The sequence below is a fragment of the Acinonyx jubatus genome, chromosome B3 (genome assembly GCF_027475565.1).
Source record: "Acinonyx jubatus isolate Ajub_Pintada_27869175 chromosome B3, VMU_Ajub_asm_v1.0, whole genome shotgun sequence".
In the NCBI taxonomy this organism is placed as follows: domain Eukaryota; kingdom Metazoa; phylum Chordata; class Mammalia; order Carnivora; family Felidae; genus Acinonyx; species Acinonyx jubatus.
The window spans coordinates 18,114,862-18,132,252 of record NC_069386.1 but is presented as its reverse complement, the minus strand read 5'-3'; the positions used below and the strand labels follow the sequence as shown (position 1 = coordinate 18,132,252).

The 17,391-nt window shown below is 43.8% G+C and overlaps 1 protein-coding gene across 6 annotated transcripts in view; it reads left to right on the top strand.

Annotated features, from left to right (window-relative positions):
* Nucleotides 1–17,391, top strand: part of ADAMTS17 (ADAM metallopeptidase with thrombospondin type 1 motif 17) — a 343,518-nt gene that overhangs the window by 264,973 nt on the left and 61,154 nt on the right. For all 6 annotated transcript variants that reach the window (XR_008299007.1, XM_027067938.2, XM_027067937.2 and 3 more), the window contains 3 exons: nucleotides 1,597–1,754; nucleotides 4,648–4,807; nucleotides 7,379–7,514. Coding sequence is in view for 5 of the 6 variants with exons in the window: in XM_027067938.2 (XP_026923739.1) it covers nucleotides 1,597–1,754; nucleotides 4,648–4,807; nucleotides 7,379–7,514 (454 nt within the window). In the remaining variant the exon portion in view is untranslated. The remainder of the gene's footprint in view (nucleotides 1–1,596; nucleotides 1,755–4,647; nucleotides 4,808–7,378; nucleotides 7,515–17,391) is intronic.

The following is a 17,391-nucleotide window of genomic DNA, read 5'->3' as shown; positions in this document are numbered from 1 at the left end:
AGTGAGGGCTGGGACCATCATGTCTTGGAGATGAGGAAGCAGAGGCCCAGCGTCTCCCAGGTGCTTGTGGCCTGGCCAGGACCGGGTCCAACCAGATCCTAACCCAGCCCAGAGCTCACGGATTCCGGGTTCACAGGAAGCCCCTTTTTGGCTTCAACTCTTATTATGCAAAATCGGTATTAAAGGCAAGTGTTTTATTTCTGGCCTCAGTAAGCAGAGAAGAGGGAGCAGGGTAGAACGTGATTTCACTGTTGTGGACGGAGCAGTGTCCCCAAGCCATTGGGGGGCATCGGGGGCTCCAGATGTATTTACAGAGATTGGGGCATGAGGCATTGCACTCTGGGTGCCCTGAAGTTTCATTTTTGGGGTGGCATAAGACTTGGTGTCACCTACTGTCATTTGCCACCTTCTCCTAACTGCCAGAGTAGTTCTTTGCTTTCCTAAACAACAAAACAAAACAAAACAAAACAAAACAAAACAAAAAAAACGGGCTTTCACCACAGAGTGCTCTCCTCATGAGAACGACAGGACTCCAAACCTAAGCGAGGAGACACTAACGAGTCACCATCAGCCCTCAGACCATCACTCTGTGGCTTGTGTGGAAAAACCACAGTTTTGCTCCGGCCGATCAGCACACTGTTGGCTTTGTCTCTTCCAACACATTTTGTACCCGGTGGAGGCGTGAGCCAGCAGAGTGAACCCGAAGCCCACGGAGCCCTAGTCTCACAGCCCTGGTGGAGCTCTGCCGTCCTGTCTGTGGGCAGCCCGGGTTCCCGGACTCGACTGGGAAAGAGTTAAAAGAGTCACGGTGGTTTCTTGAGGAGGCATCCACTTTACTAGTGCAGGGCTATCAAATCCTTAAGAGAAGCCGGATTAAGCTGTAACTTTACGACTCTTCTTTTTTTATTTTTTCTTAATTTATATTTGAGAGAGAGAGAGAGAGAGAGAGTGCACAAGCAGGGGAGGGGCAGAGAGAGAGACAGAGACAGAATCCGAAGCAGACTCCAGGCTCCCAGTTGTCAGTACAGAACCCCAAAGGGGGCTCAAACCCATGCGCCGTGAGTTCTTTATCTGAGCCGATGCCGGACGCTTACCCAACCGAGCCACCCAGGTGCCCCTGGGCTGTGACTTTAAGAAGCCCCAGGTAGGTAACAGTAAAATGAGTTGATGCGTTTTGCTAAAGCAGCAAACCCCTCTTGGTAGGCTTGGGCACGTTAAGATAGAATTCACCCACCAGGCAGGAGACCCTCTCCCCTGGGAGTTTAGGAATGTGTGATTGTGCTGTGTTTGTCTCCACCCGCTGGCGCTCCTCCCCGCACCCCCACCGGGTGGGTGGATTCTGAGGCAGCCCACACTTGAAGAAGCCGCTATCGCAACCGCTCTTTCTCAGGTTTCTCCAGGTCCTGCGGCCCTTGGGCTGTTTGCCCCCTGTGAGCCAGGCTTCTGTTGCCGGTACACAGAAAACTCACCTTCTATCACTGCACGCCACCCTCCTCCCTTCCCCTGTAGAGGCGGAGGCTGAGACCTCTGCCCCACCACTCAGGACACCCAGACTGACTCCCCCTGGTTCCCATGGTGTCCCCTTTTTCTTCCCAGCCCTGAAAGACACCAGTAAGAGATCCATCAACAGCGACTGGAAGATCGAGCTCCCCGGGGAGTACCAGATCGCCGGCACCACTGTGCGCTACGTTAGAAGGGGCCTGTGGGAGAAAATTTCTGCCAAGGGACCAACCAAAATACCACTGCATCTGATGGTAACTTGCTGTGCTTTTGTGTTTGTCTTGAGCCTGGTTCTCCAAGGGGTCTGCTGGCTCTCTTCTTCCCTGGGACCTGGGGAGAGGTTCCCGGGGACCTGGCTCCTGGTGGGTTACCTGGCCACCTGCTGCTCAAGCCTCCCCAGCCCCCTCTCTCTCTCCATCTTCTCTTATCTCATCCCTTTTGCCACATGCCTGAGAATTTCCCCCTCCCAAAACTTCGCCCTGGCTCTTCACTGGCAGAGAGAGTTACCATCTTTTTCAAAAGGAACCGCCTCCAGGAAGGAAATACTTCGCCATGTGGCAGCCAGGGAGAATTGGCCTCATCGAGCAGACAGCCTCGCTCGGAGTCTGTGTTTTTATATCAGATGGCACAGATCCGCCCCACAGTTTGTATATCCACATTGGAAACTACCTTTTGGAAATGAACTGTTGACTCTCTTTCCAAACCAGCGTCGCTCAGATTTTCCAGACTCGGCTTGCAACAGGAGTTCGGGAATCGGGAAGGAGAACCAGGTTCTACAGGGAGATTTACTCCCTGGGTAGTCAGCCCAGGTTGGGGCAACCTTGTCTTACCTCTTGTCTCGGGCGGGGACCCCGTGTAAACCACTTTATCATCGGTCATACATCCTTGTAAAAGCATTAAAGATCTCCAGAGAAGGGGATACCACCATTTCTTTCTCAGGGTCCAGAAGTTCTCATGGCTAACTTCTGATAGCTCATAATTATTGATTCCATGTCTCATTCCAAAGAACGGATTTTGTGGCAGCTTGTGCGTCTGTAATCAAAGCACATTTTGTCCTCTGTGCTTGCCAAAGTCTCCGCTTGGAAGTTTTTTTTTTTTCTCCATTAATTTGCGTTCTCTGGCAATCTGCAGCCGTTCAAGGTTAGGTGACAGCCAGAAGATTCCCTGGCCACTTCTCAGGGAATCCCCTGAGGAGACCAGCTCTGCCTGCGAGCACGGGCACCCAATACAACATCACCCATGATGGCCCTACCCCTGCTACACCTTCTGACGAGATCAGAGTGAACTGGTTTCCATGCATGACTTCAACCGTCCTGCAGCCTGCCCGTGCAACCAGCACTCAGCCCACGAAGTCCACTGTAGACGCAGCCCTGCAAGTTTGATTTCTGGGCCCCAAGAACCTATACTGAAGCCACTGTCCTGCAATAGATTACTGGATTAGAACAAATCCTCCTGTCCTGATGTAAGAGGAAGCATAAGACGAGAGAAAAGCCGTGCAGCACTGTCACCTGTTAGCACATGAATCTGCTTTATTATCAAACCCTAAGACGGGTATATTTTCCTTCTTTGCCCAATGCTTTCATCAACTGTAAGTGAACCGTCAGCCCATCAAAGCAAACGCGCAGCCTGGACTCATGCAGACCATGCCTGATAAACAAGACTCAACTGAAGTTCCAACCCTTTTTAATATTTATTAATCACTTTTCTCTCTTGAAAAATGATTACTTCAAGTTTTTAAATCCAGAAAGGAGATGTGCCCCTCTGCCTCTAAATAGAAGTCTGCTGTCCCCAAACTGGGGTGCATACATTGCCTGCAGGGTCGGGAGCATCCATAAGAGGCACGGGGACCTGCATTTGAAACCAATTACACACTCACACACACAAATTATACGTGGCTGCAAAATTGCATGAAATTGGTTTCATATGGATTCTTGATTCACCAGTCTTATTCCCATACTGAGATAATAAAGATCTTTTAAAGAGGTTTTTTTATCTTTTTTTTTTTTTTTAACTGGAGACATTTTTCCAAATGCATTACTGCACGTCTGTTTCTTGGAGAAGTGGATGTGTATGCGGTTCAGGCTGCTCTTAGCACCTCACCCCCACCCCACCACTCAAGCTCTGGGAGGGGTGGGAGATGCTCAAGAGCTGTGCGGTCCCCTCCCCAGGTCCAGGCAGGTGGAGCACACTCCGCCTGTAGCTGTCTGCTGCTTCTCCAGGCCTGGAAGTGAACTTGAGAGCTGCCTTGACCCAGAAGTACCCACTGGTTCTGAGTCTAGCCCAAAGACACGTCACCTCCAGCCAGGCTCCCGCAAGAAGGCTTGTTCTGCACCAAAGCATGTGTGTCAAGAAACAAAGCTGAGAGAGCACTTCTGTCTTTACAGGGCTTGTGATGCCTTGTCATACGAACAGCAGGCCCATCCATCTGCTCACTCACCAGGATTTCAGACCCAAGGGTCCCCAAGCTGCAGGATGGCTCCCTGCCCCTCACTTTGAGCTTTCAGCCTCGAGCCAGGCCTCTGTCACCCCGTGGGCATCGACATCCTAGCTCCTGTGGCAACAAGAAGGCTTGTGCGTCTTTGGACTCCTAAACAGAAGTCCCCAAGGCTCCTCTGCGGTGGGCTGTGTTTGCCCTTTATCCTGCCTTCGATGTGGCAATGACCGGCGCTAGGGGACTGAAGAGTGATGTTCATTCTCAAAGAAGTAGAATAACCCTACTTGTTCACATGCCTTTTTAGGGAAAAACAGTATGTTTGTGTCTTTCTTGCTGCAAGGGCAGCTTCGTGGGTGAGTATGCGGAAACAGGCTCTTTTCTCTGCACCGAGGGGCTTTCCACATAGAGTTCAGTGAGAGCCCACAAATTTGCCTGTCTCCAAATTCCTCGTCCAAACTGGTCCTGTCTCCAATGGGAAGGGGCAGAGCTCCCTGCTGATGGTCCACATACACTCCAGCCCCTGAGTTGAGTATCTGAGGAACCCAAGACCCAAATAAGGGGGTGCCCCTAGACTGAACGTGTTTTGAAACCCAGAAACGAACTGGTTACCCTGGTAGAGAGACAGCCCCAAGGGCGGCCTGGTTTGCAAATTCAGCAAGCCCGGATGCTTCCGCTTGATTCCAGAATGGCCTTTTATTTTGCTGCTGATCCAGGTGTTGTTATTTCATGACCAAAATTATGGAATCCATTACGAGTACACCGTTCCTGTAAACTACACTGCCGAAAATCAAAGCGAGCCGGAAAAACCCCAGGACTCTTTGTTCATCTGGACCCACAGCGGCTGGGAAGGGTGCAGCGTGCAGTGCGGAGGAGGTGAGCATCCGGGGTCACGCGCCCATGGGGTGTGGGGTTTTGCTCAAGGAAGGTTGTGAACTCGAGGCACTCGGCAGCCAGTGCAGAGGGCACGAGAAGGGCTGGCCACGTCACCTGTATTTCCCGGGAAACTTAAGCACACCCCACTGAACTCTCTCTGCAAAACACTTGTGTAGCCTTCCAAACTCCTCCGTGTTGGAGCTGTGCCCCCAAGGCTGCTTTGCCTATGGCCCAGGGCCCTTGGACTCTGACCTCAGTGGAGGTTTGGCCGCTATGCAGATACATCACAGGTATGACAGGTGAGTGACCCTGGGGATGAACAGGATAGACCTTCACTTGTTACTGTTTGGTGGAAGGGAACCAGATGTGTTGCCCCAAAATACTCTTTCCTTTTTGCCACAGGTGTCCCACTACAGGATACAGCAGAAGGAAAAAGCCCCACGAGTCTGATGAAACATTCCGAGCATGAGTCCTGGCTGAGTCACAATTTGCTGCCATATATTAGCAAATGACTTATCCTATCTATACTAAAATGTTCTCACCTCTCAGAGTGATCGGCCCCTATGCCTACTGCAGGGAAGGAACTGCCATACTGCAAAAATTAGTATCGGCAAAAGGCACCATATTCATTACGGGGAGGTTTAGGGGGAGCAGTAGGAAGCCATTCTGAACTCTTAGCCAGCAGCCCCTTAGGACAGGGTAATTTGTCACCCTGATAGGACACACAGCCTGGTGATGAGAGGTGGGACACAGGATGTATGGGTTTTTATGGGCACAGAGTTAGGATGGAGAGTTCACCTAGACTCTGGAATGCCAGCCCAGAGAGTGGGATGGCCCCACCAATACCCAATTCCACATGGCTATTGACCGCTAAGATGGTGTTTGTCAGGTATCTGATATGTAGAGGATTGCTTACCATTTAGTGACTTGTCCCATTCAAATAGGTAGGAATTCTATCCATAACATCATTGGGCCATCAGACACTGCCAGGGCCAGCTGTGAATTCCTTCCTTCTCCTGCACATCTTGGCTAACTGCCCTTGCTGTTTGTTCTTAGCCTGTTCCTCAGGCAGCCCTGGCAGTTGGCATAGCTTCAGGAACCCTCATCAGCCCTGTCGTTGTCCCACTTTGCACTTCTCCCTAGGAGCCCCCCATCCCTCAGCTGTCCCCCTGTGCCAATGTCCCTGCAACCTCCAAATCCAGCAACTCCCATATCCCTAATTGCCAGACTTTTTTCTTGGGCAAACGAAGCATGGCCCAAATGGAGCAGTTAGCAGGCTCCCCTCAGCTGGGGGCGGGGGCGGGGTACTGTTCTGTCACTGTTGGCCCAGTGGCATTCTTTTATGACACCAGTGACTCTCAGGTTGTCAGATGACAACCGATGACTCACCATTGTCAGACCTGCAGCCAAAACGAAAATGTGGCTTGAGACGGCCCCATGCTTTCTGCACTCACCCAAGGCTGCAGTTGCAGGCAGTAACAGTTGATGGTATAATTCAGGACTCCACACTTTTGAGGCATCCCTAAAGGACAAATTCTCCAGGAGACCAAGCGAGAAATCTGGGGTCCAAATAGTTGTCCTTGACATCCTCTTAATCTTTTATTGCCATACTTCCCAAATAACAATGAAAATAAAATACAGCTAACATGGAGTGTTAACCCTTGCTAGGCTCTGTTCTAAATACTTTATATGTATCGCTTAATTTTAACCATCCCTGGAACACCCTAAGGCACGGGGGTTAAATAAACCAGCCTGGTTGAGAAGATCGAGGCACAGAAGCATGGTGGCTGGCTGCTGATACGGTGATCCTTATGCTAGTGATGGAGCCAAGTTTGAAGCCAGGCTGCCTGACTCCAGAAACTACCCTCCCTGCTCCCTATCATCTGCCTCCGTGGCAAAGTCATGACCAAGCAGTGTGTAGGGTGCTTTGGGGACACCCAGAGAATGGCTACACCCATCTGGGACAACCAGGTAGTGAAGTTCCCAAATGCAAGTGATACCCTGGACAAGTAGTAGTTGGCGAAACAGATTCTCAGATTGGCTCGAGATTGCCTGCCTGGACGATGCAGGTCTGTGTGTCCTTCAGACCAGCCCTTCTGCTTCTCACTTCTCTCCAACACGTAGAAATTCTGTAATAGGGAGCCGTGATCTTCTGGTGAGGGCTGATGTACAGGTAATTAATCAAGACCAGACCTGCATAGACTTTAAATATCAAAGGAACGGATACAGAGATTGGCAATCTTTGTTGGAAATTAAAGAGCCAAATCAGAACTCTGGCCTCAATGAATCCCAAGCTGTCTAAGCACATAGCTAATCTGAGGTGTTGCCTCTTTCTGATCCTGTTCTAGAATCTTCCTCCTGCCCCATGGTGCCCTTTGTCATGTCTTACACACCCTCATCCCTAACCTTATGGTTCTTTCTCTCTGACAACCAATAAAGCATTACAACAGCCACTTTAAAATGGCAAACTGATCAAAAGACGCACCTGAATGTTCCTCCATCCGCATCAATGAACGGCCTTTCCAGGTGTGTGCAGCCATAGCCTCTCAGTTCCCTGTGTTTGGTTTCCAGGGGAACGCAGAACCATTGTGTCCTGCACACGGATTGTTAACAAGACCACAACTCTGGTGAATGACAGTGACTGTCCTCAAGCAAGCCGTCCAGAGCCCCAGGTCCGAAGGTGCAACTCACACCCGTGCCAATCACGGTAAGTCACTGTGTTCTCAAACTTGGACCCTCCAGGGTCGGGGTAGAAGCACCTATGAGTTGGGGGGTGAGATACAGTTAACACCACAGTACCTCTCTCTGCCACGTTCTCTTGTTGTTGGCAAGTGATTTCTGCTTGCTCGAAATACTGACTTTCTGGCGAGAGGTCTGATAAAAATGTACAATCCTAGCTAGAAGGTATTTTTTAGCAGGCCACTAAGAACATCTCGTGCAGAAAAAATCATCACATGCTTTCAACTGATACATGTCAGCTCCCGCCAAGTTATTTTGTCTTGGAGAAAAAGGAAATCGAAGTCAGAGTGTGAGAACCCATGAGTAAGTAACACAGGTTAGTGTCTGTGGTTGATCTGTTTCAGTGGCTGAAACTAACACCAGTGAGTGTGGATCTTGCTGTACATTGTTTAGAACCCATCAGGAGGTCTGTTGCCAACCCCAGCTTTCGTGGCCATGTTTCTCATGTGCTCTGGAGTGAATTTTCTTGGGCTGTCAACCGAGATGAATTGTGTGAAACGTGTTTGTCAGTTAAGCCTCCTTATTTCCAGCCATTTCAGTGAGACTTTGCATAGCGCTGTGGTTGTTAGAGTGTGTAATATCACCCCTGGCCTCCCATTCTGCTCTGGGTTGCGGTACATGGTTTTTGTTTTGTGGTTCTCTGCATGTTTTTCTTTTATAAAGAAGCTGGACTTTTGACATGGCAGCTTTTTAAGACCAACTTGTGCCTCTCACCTGGTACAAAAGTTTCGCAAAGCATTTTGGTTTTCGTGCCAACCTCCTTTGCTTTGTCAAACTGGTAAAGTGTGTATGAGTGAGAGAGGGAAGATAAGAGGGAAAGCAAGAGGTGAGACTTACTCTGTGGGTTGTGTGTGGTCCATGGCAACTTAAGGATGAAGGTGGGTGGCAAGGGGAAATAGGTGAGGGGGATTAAGAGGTACAAACTTCCAGTTACAAAATAAATAAGACATGGAGATAAAAGTCGCAGCATAGGGAATATAGTCAATAAGATGGTAGCGGTGTTGTTTGGTGACAGATGGTGACTACACTTATTGTCGTGAGCAATATGTAGAATTATTGAATTGTTATGTTGTACATGTGAAACTAATATAGTGCTGTATGTTAATTATACTTCAATTTAAATGAAAGAATAAAATTCCACCCTAACACTGAAGGCCATGAGGAATGGCTCACTCTCAGAAGTCTCCCTGAGCATCTTTGGTATGAGCAGCCATCCCACAAATGCATCAATTGGTGAATGAATCAACCACACACACCCAGGACCAAAGAAGGAAGGCCTTGCCACCGTGAAGACTCAAAGATCAGACAGGTCACAGAGACAGCCCAGCTCTGTGACATATTGGAAAGTAGGATAAGTGAATCTAGAAGAGGAGAGGTCAGCATGGGCTCAAGGGCATGACGGAGCAAGAATGATCTTAGGAATCCATTCAAGAATCATTTTATTTTATTTTATTTTATTTTATTTTATTTTATTTTATTTTTTTACATTTACTTATTTTTGAGAGACAGAGTGTGAGCAGGGGACAGGCAGAGAGAGAGGGAGACACAGAATCCGAAGCAGGCTCCAGGCTCCAAGCTGTCAGCACAGAGCCCAACGTGGGGCTCAAACCCACAAACCGTGAGATCATGACCTGAGCCAAAGTCAGACGGTTAACCAAGTGAGCTACCCAGACACCCTTTATTTTATTTTATTTTGTTTTATTTTGTGTGTGTGCAAGCAGGGGAAGGGCAAAGGGAGAGAGAGAATCCCAAGCAGGCTCCATGCTCAGTGCAGAGCCCAATGCAGGACTCGATCTCACAACCATTAGATCATGACCTGAGCCGAAATCAAGTCAGATGCTTAACTGAGTGAGCCACCCAGGTGCTCTAAGAATCCTGTTTTAAAATCATTTATGTTTTCAAACTATTTTAGTGTCCAAATATTTCTAAAATTATGCACATAAGCCAAATAATATAAAACATGGAATCAGAGTTTCTCTGATTGAATTGAGACACATATGTGATGGGGAAGAGAAGCTCAGTGTACTCTTTCCTTCTTCATATCATAGTAGGCCCACAGTATCTCTGCAGAATGCCAACGAATAGAATTTAAATGATGGCGTTACTTTTATTGGACCACCTCTCAATATTCTTCACTAATGATACTCCTAACTGTGCTGAGCACATAACCATCTTTGGTAGCAGTGTTGTCCAATTTGAAATGTGCTGTAAAATTATACACCTGATTTCAAAGGTTTAGTATGGAAAGAGATTGTGAAATATCTTAGTAATTTTTAATACTGATTACATGTTGAAATAGTTATATTTTGAATACATTGGGTTAAATGCAATATATTAGTAAAATTCACCAATTTCTTTTTAATTTTCTAATATGGATAATAGAAAATTAAAATTACATATATGGCTCATGTGTTAATTCTATTGAACTGCACTGCTATAGATTAACATAGCAGTCACAATGTTCAAGATACAGTCCAAAGTTACTAGACATACAAAAAAAAAAAAACCCAGAAACATGTGACCCATACATTAAAGGAAACTGACTCCAAGAGGACACATATATTGAGATTAATAGATAAGAATTTCAAAGCAGCTATTATAATTATGCTCAAAGACATAAGAAAAAATATAGCCACAATCAATGAACATATAGGAAACCTAAGCACAAAAAAGAGACACTCTAAAAGCAAACAAAATTTTAGCACTGAGAAATATAGTGTCTGAAATTTTTGTTAAAAAAATCACTCAATGGGCCTAACAGCAGATGATGAAAAAAAAAAAATCAACAAACTTAAAGATAGAAGAATAGAAATTATCCATCTGGAAAATGGAAAGAAAAGATTGTTGACAGTGACAGAGACTCTGTGATCTGTGCCATAATATCAGGCATCCTAACATAAATGTAATTAGAGTCAGAGAAGGGGAAGAGGGGAAGATTAGGGCAGAAAATAATCATAAACAATGACCAAAAATTTCCCAGCTTTAGTGAAAGACAGAAGGGAGGTAATTAGGTTATGCCTTGAGCATTTCAGCTAGATTCCAGATGAATCCAAAGCTCCATAACAAAGCTCTGTGATCATTACACCATATTACATGCAACACCCTTATAATTTTGCCACACACAGATATTCTAGGAAGGAACCTTGTTGCACTGTGAAACTCTAACGAGAAAATCATGTCGGAAAACACCTACAAAAGTCACATCACCAAGCATGAATTAACAAAGGTATAAACTCTATAATTCAGTGCTACGGAGCTGCTCTAAGTTTGGATGGAGAACATCGAGTGTGTGTGTGTGTGTGTGTGTGTGTGTGTGTGTGTGCGCGCGCGCGCGCGCGCGCGCGCGCGCGCTCACAGAGCATTCTGACAGACCACAGGCCTGCAGTCTCACCGTGGTTGAACACAAGTTCAAGCCAAACACACTTTAGACTAAAAGTAAGCTCAGAGGCACATTTTTAGTATCTCCTTAGCACGAGGGTTAGCAAACTTTTTCTGTTAAGGGCTAGATAATAAGTAGTTTTGGTTTTACAGGCCACATAAGGTTTCTGATGTCTGTTTTTCTTTGTTTTGTTTATAACCCTTTTAAAAATGTAAAAACCTATTTTCAACTCCTGGGTTGTAGGAAAACAGTCTGCAGGCCAGACTTGGCCCCACCTTAGATTACTGCTTACCCTTGCTCTGCCCTCTGGGACTTTGGGACCACAGCCTCAGCATGAGCCCAAGTTCTAAAGGTACTGCCTCAGGAAATACGTGTTCTTATTACACAAAGAAGAACATGTTGTTATACCTAGTTACTTTTTATTGCCCAGTTGTTCAGTACTCTTTTTAAAAGCACCCAGCCTGGCGCGCCTGGGTGGCTCAATCGCTAAGCGGTTAAGCTTCCATTTTCGGCTCAGGTCATGGTCTCACAGTTTGTGAGTTCCAGTTCCATGTCAAGCGCTGTACTGACGGCCAGGAGCCTGGAGCCTACTTCAGATGCTGTGTCTCATTCTCTCTCTGCCCCTCCCCAACTTGTGCTCTCTCTCTGTCTCTCAAAAATAAATAAATGTAAAAGCACCCAACCTGACCCTAAGTGCATGGTACAACATCAATAATTCCCCTCATCTAGCATGTATTTGTTGAGTACCATCCCATTCACCAGGCCCTGTTCTAAGTACCAAGGTATTTAGAAGTAAGAAAGACACACAGGTTCCTTGTTCTCATGTGACTTGGTTTCTCCCTCCCCCTCTATGACCTACCTTTCTGGGTCATCTTTTTTTCCTCTCTGACCCCCTTCCTGACTCTGTAAAATCATATGAATCAGACTTAAAGAATGAGTGGAGTTTCCAAGAGCAGAGGATAAAATGAAATTGATAGAAGACAGCACCTGAAATTTGTCTCAGAGCCTAGAAAAGAAAGCCTGGATGCCTCTTTTAGTCTGGTTTTATTTGTTGTTTGTTTGTTTATATTTTAAACCATCTGACTTTGTACTGATTCTTAAAGTGTGGACTCATGAAAATGAAGTGTCATGGCTTATCAAAGAATATTGTTTGAAGAAATGTGATCTGATAGATTTTAAAATTCCTATAAATCTTAGTTATATTTATTTATATTTAAGCACACAGATGCACACACATGTATGTATATACACACATACATACACTATATATGCAAATGTTATATAGAGATATATACATATGCACATATGTATGTACACACACATATATTTGAACAATAAAACTTGAATTCTTGCATAGTGTGATCTAGTTGACCTGTCTTCAGAACATATAGCAATATGGACGAAGGTGAAGAAAAGTGAAGAGATTGGCCTCAGAAAACTAGTGCTAAATAATCAGAAAGAGATTTAATCTCTTAGTGAAGGGGGTGAGTGGAGATGTATAGCATCTGGAGAATAAATGACTGTTTCAGGTGGGATGGGCATGACTGGAAGACAGAGCCTGTAACCTGGAAGGAGAGCCCAAGATCCCAATGGTGTAAATTTTATTGAAGGAGCCAAAATGCAACTCACTGTTGAATCTGGCAAGGTGAAAGAGCCTTTCTATATTATTGTTACTCCTTGACCTTTAAAACAACAGCAATGTTTGTCTTCTCCCTTATATTTTTCTTTATTTCCCCTGATCTTTCTTTAATTTTCTTCAACCCTCTTTTTCCATCAAGTTCCCGACAGTTTCCTTTACCTTCCCAACTGCACACCATTAGCACCTCTTTATTCTAATCCTGCCCCTAGCTCTGTGGATACTTCTCCCAAACCCTGCCATAACCATACGGAATCTGGAATCTGACACGCAGGGCAGATGGCCTCTCTCCAGCATCTTGCACACCAACACAAACACATCGGCAAATCTGGCCCCGACATTGGCAGGAGAGGCAGAAATCACAGATCAGCTCAGCTGTTATGACTGTGGCCAGCAGCCTTCACCTTGCTGACCACAGTCTGCAGGGAAGAGGCCCCACCATCATTTGGCATCCAAAGAGTAACACCGTGTGCCAGCTCCTTAAGACCCAGTCCCAGATAGTGCTGGAGTAAGGAGGTGGGGTATGACAGGGAGATGGGCTCATTCTGGAACACATAGCTCATGCTTCACTAGATTTAATATGTTTGCAGTCTCTTAGAGCTTATTGGCCACTTGCAAAGGCCATTCCAAGCTATTAGATGTTTCCCATAGTATTTATGATTTGAACTTCATCCCAGACAGTACATACTGTACTGTACATTGAATTACAGTGATTCAGAAAAGAATATCTAATATTGTACTGCCAGTTGAATTGAATAGTCATCTGTAAGGAAGTGTATTTGGATTTTAAATTTGTCCTCTTTGCTCATTATCTTAACCAGGTGTGCCTTGTTTTAGTTAAAATGGAATGGAACCCCTCCTGCTTTTATGAAAGCATATTCGTGTGTGTGTGTGTGTGTGTGTGTGTGTGTGTGTGTGTGAGATCATGACTTAAGAATGAAACCTAGAACATGTGGATCTTTAGACACAGCCAAAATCTGAACAGAAACATTGTTTAATCCATTTCTAGCCAGTCTAAAACGTTAAGCTTTTAAGTTTCCTGCTTTCTTTGAAAATAAAACAGGTAAATCTAATTGCCACATCTCTGTCTACCATGCCCTGGATGTGGGAGGCCAGAGGAGGCCACCTTTGGCACTGACTGCCCCCTGTGGCAGAACAGGAGCCCATGATGCAGGACTGCTCATGGGCAGGAGGGCAAGGCCTATGGTTGTATGTTACTACACGTCAACAGTGATAGCCTGGGGATCTTCAGAGTGGGACTCCCCTCTTTCAGGCTTGGCCCACTTTTCAGACACCTTAGCATATGTCCACAGGTCTACGATGAGGGGCACCCCACAAACCATATGAAATAACAGTGCCTGAAAAGGAAAGATAGCAAATAGCATTACTGATCTCTTACATGCCTTATCGGTATGGGAATGGTGAGGAGAAATTTAGATGGATTCCAGATCTGTTTTCCAACACTAATCAAATTCCAGAATTTCACTCATATTTAAATTAAATAGTAAAGCTTTGAAGCCTTTAGTTATTTGTTTAAATTAGGAAACATTCCAGATGGAGAAAGAGAAAGCATTTCAGAGTACTATTTTGAATTTGAAGATGCAATTTTCTTCTTTTCCACCATACTTAACCATTTGATTATTTGAACATCCCTGTCCTTTGATTATTACAGAGGACAAGAGAATTCCGAGATATGAGTTCCACAGGTAACAGAATTCTCCTGTCAAGAAATATTTTACATGTAGACCCTGGGGTCCATTAAAAGTCCTTCTCTCTTTCTGACTTTCTGAGTATTAAAATATAAAGAGCATTGAGCACTCAATGTTTGCATTGATTTTTTTTATGCTGCAATTACAAAAAAGGACAAGTAAATTGCAAAGTTGAAACTCAGTCTGAGGAATAAAAACAAATACAACCAAGATCACAGTGAAGAAATGAGAGGGAAATATGTACTCTCCACGTTCTAGGGGAAAAAGAATACATCAGACCAAGAAGGAATGGCTCTACAGTGGGAGTAGACAATGAAGTATTTCTGACTTGTAGAATCTCTGGAGATATTTCAGAACTGAGGTTGGGGTATGCTTGGTGGCAGCTTCCCAGATTATTAGCCCCTTCTCATGAAAGCCACTGATGACAGTTCTGTGCTGGCTGGCTCTCTTACAGGAATAAATAGTCCATAGATATAACTGATTTTTTCTAGAAAAGTATTATTCTTTCCTCCTTATTTGTATACAAAGACTTTTTGAAGTAAAAGGATGGAAAAAGATGTGTCACAAAAAGAAACCATAAAGAATCAGGAGTACCTTGGGGCACCTGGGTGGCTCAGTCAGTTAAGCGTCCGACTTCAGCTCAGGTCATGATCTCATGGTGTGTGAGTTCGAGCCCCGCGTCGGGCTCTGTGCTGACAGCTCAGGGCCTGGAGCCCGTTTCAGATTCTGTATCTCCCTCTCTCTCTGCCCCTCCCCTGTTCATGCTCTATCTCTCTCTGTCTCAAAAATAAATAAACATTAAAAAAAAAATATTTTAAATCAGGAGTACCTATACAAATACCAGACAAAATAGACTTTAAAACAAAACAAATTGCTAGAAATAAAAAGTATTTTATAATGGTATAGGGCAGTCCATCAAAGATATAACAATTATAAATGTGTCTGTACCTAATAACAGAGCCCTAAAATATACAATATAAAGAGAAAAATAGTTCAACCATATTAGAGACTTTAATGCCAGACTTTCAGTAATGGATTTTGAAACTAGAAAATATCAATAAGGAAGTATAAGACTTGAACAACACTATAAACCTACTAGACCTAAGAGGTATCTATAGAGCACTACCCAATGAGAGCAGAATATACATTCTTCTTATGTGCGTGTGAAACATTCCGCAGGATAGACCATCATCTAGGCCATTTAATAAACCTCAACAAATGTAAAGGGACTGAAATAATGCAAAGTATATTCTCTTACCTTAATGGGATAAAGTTAGAAATCAACAACAGAAAGAAATTTTGGAAATTTGCAAATGCATGGAAATAAAAAAAAAAAGCAGAAAACTTCCTAAATAACAATTGCATCAAAGAGAAATCATGAGGGAATTTGCAAAATACTTTCAGATGAATGAAAATGAAGATACAACATATCAAAGTTAGACAATGCAGCTAAAGTAGTCCTTAGGGCAAATTTTATCGCTGGGGGTGGGTGGGTGGTGATATTTGAAATAGAGAGTAGAAAAACAATAAAAAGTCAGACCAAAAGTTGATTATATGAAGAGAACAAAAATAAAACAATGACATTTAGCTAGGTCAACCAAGAAAAAAAATGAGAGAAGACTCAAATTACTAAAATTAGAAATGGAAGAGGTTATAAGGGAATACTACAAACAGTTGTATGCCAATAAATTTGACAACTAACATAAAATGGACAAATTCCTAGAAAGATACAAGCTACCAAAATTGAATAAAGAAGAAATAGAAAATCTGAATAGACCCATAACAAGTAAGTAGATTAAATTACTAATCAAAAAGCTTCCCAAAAAGAAAAACCCAGGACCAGTAGCCTTCACTTGCAAATTCTACCAAATATTTAAAGCAGAATTAACACCAATCCTGCACAAACTCTTCCAAAAAAATAGGAGGGAATACTTCCCAGTTTATTCTATGAAGCCAGTATTACCCAGATAATAAAACCGGACAAAGACATCACTAGAAAAAAATACTACAGACCAGTATCTCTTATGAGCATTGATGAGGGGCACCTGGGTGGCTCAGTCGGTTAAAGTCGGTGGCTTACTCAGTATCAGCTCAGGTCATGATGTTTTGTGAGGTCAAGCGCCGCATCCACCTGTGTGCTGACAGCATGGAGCCTGCTTGGGATTCTCTCTCTCCCTCTCTCTGCCCCTCCCCCATTTGCATGCATGCTCTTTCAAAATAAATAATTAAACATTAAAAAAATATTGATGAAAAATCTTCAACAAAATGCAAGCAAACCATATCCAGCAACACATAAAAAGGATTATACGCCATGACCAAGTGGGTCTTAACCCAAGAATGCAGGGTTGATTGATCATTTGAAAATGAATTAATGTAAAACATTATATCAATGAAATAATTTTTTAAACATGATTATCTCAATAGATGCAGAAAAAGCTGTTGACAAAACCCAAGACCTTTTTGTGATTTAAAAAAACAAACAAAACAAAACAAAACTCAACAAACTAGAATTGGAAGAGAATTTCCTCAACCTGATAAAGGGCATCTATAAGAAATCCACAACTAACATCATACTTAATGGTGAAAGACTGGATGTTTTTCCCCTAGGAACAAGAATAAGACACAATATTCTGGCCACTTCTATTCTACATTTTACTGGAGATTCTAGCCAGGACATTTAGACAAGAAAATGAAATAAAAGGCATCCAGATTGGAAGTGAGGAAGTAAAACTACCTCTCTTTACAGCTGTCATGATCTTGAATGTAGAATATTCTAAGGAATCCACTAAAAAAAGTATTAGAACCAATAAATTCAGTAAGGTTGCAAGATATAAGATCAATAAGCTAAAATCAATTGTATTGCTATACAGTAATGATGAACAAACCAAAAATGAAGTTTAAAAAATGCCATTTACAATAACATCAAAAAGAATAAAGTATTTGAGAATAAATTTAACAAAAGAGGTGCAAAGCTCATACTCTGAAAACTACAAAACATTGTTAAAAGAAATTAAAGAATATCTCAATTAATGGAAAGACGTACCATGTTCATGGCTTGGAAAACCTAATATTGTGAAGGTGGAAATATTCCACAAATTGATCTACAGATTCAATGCCATTT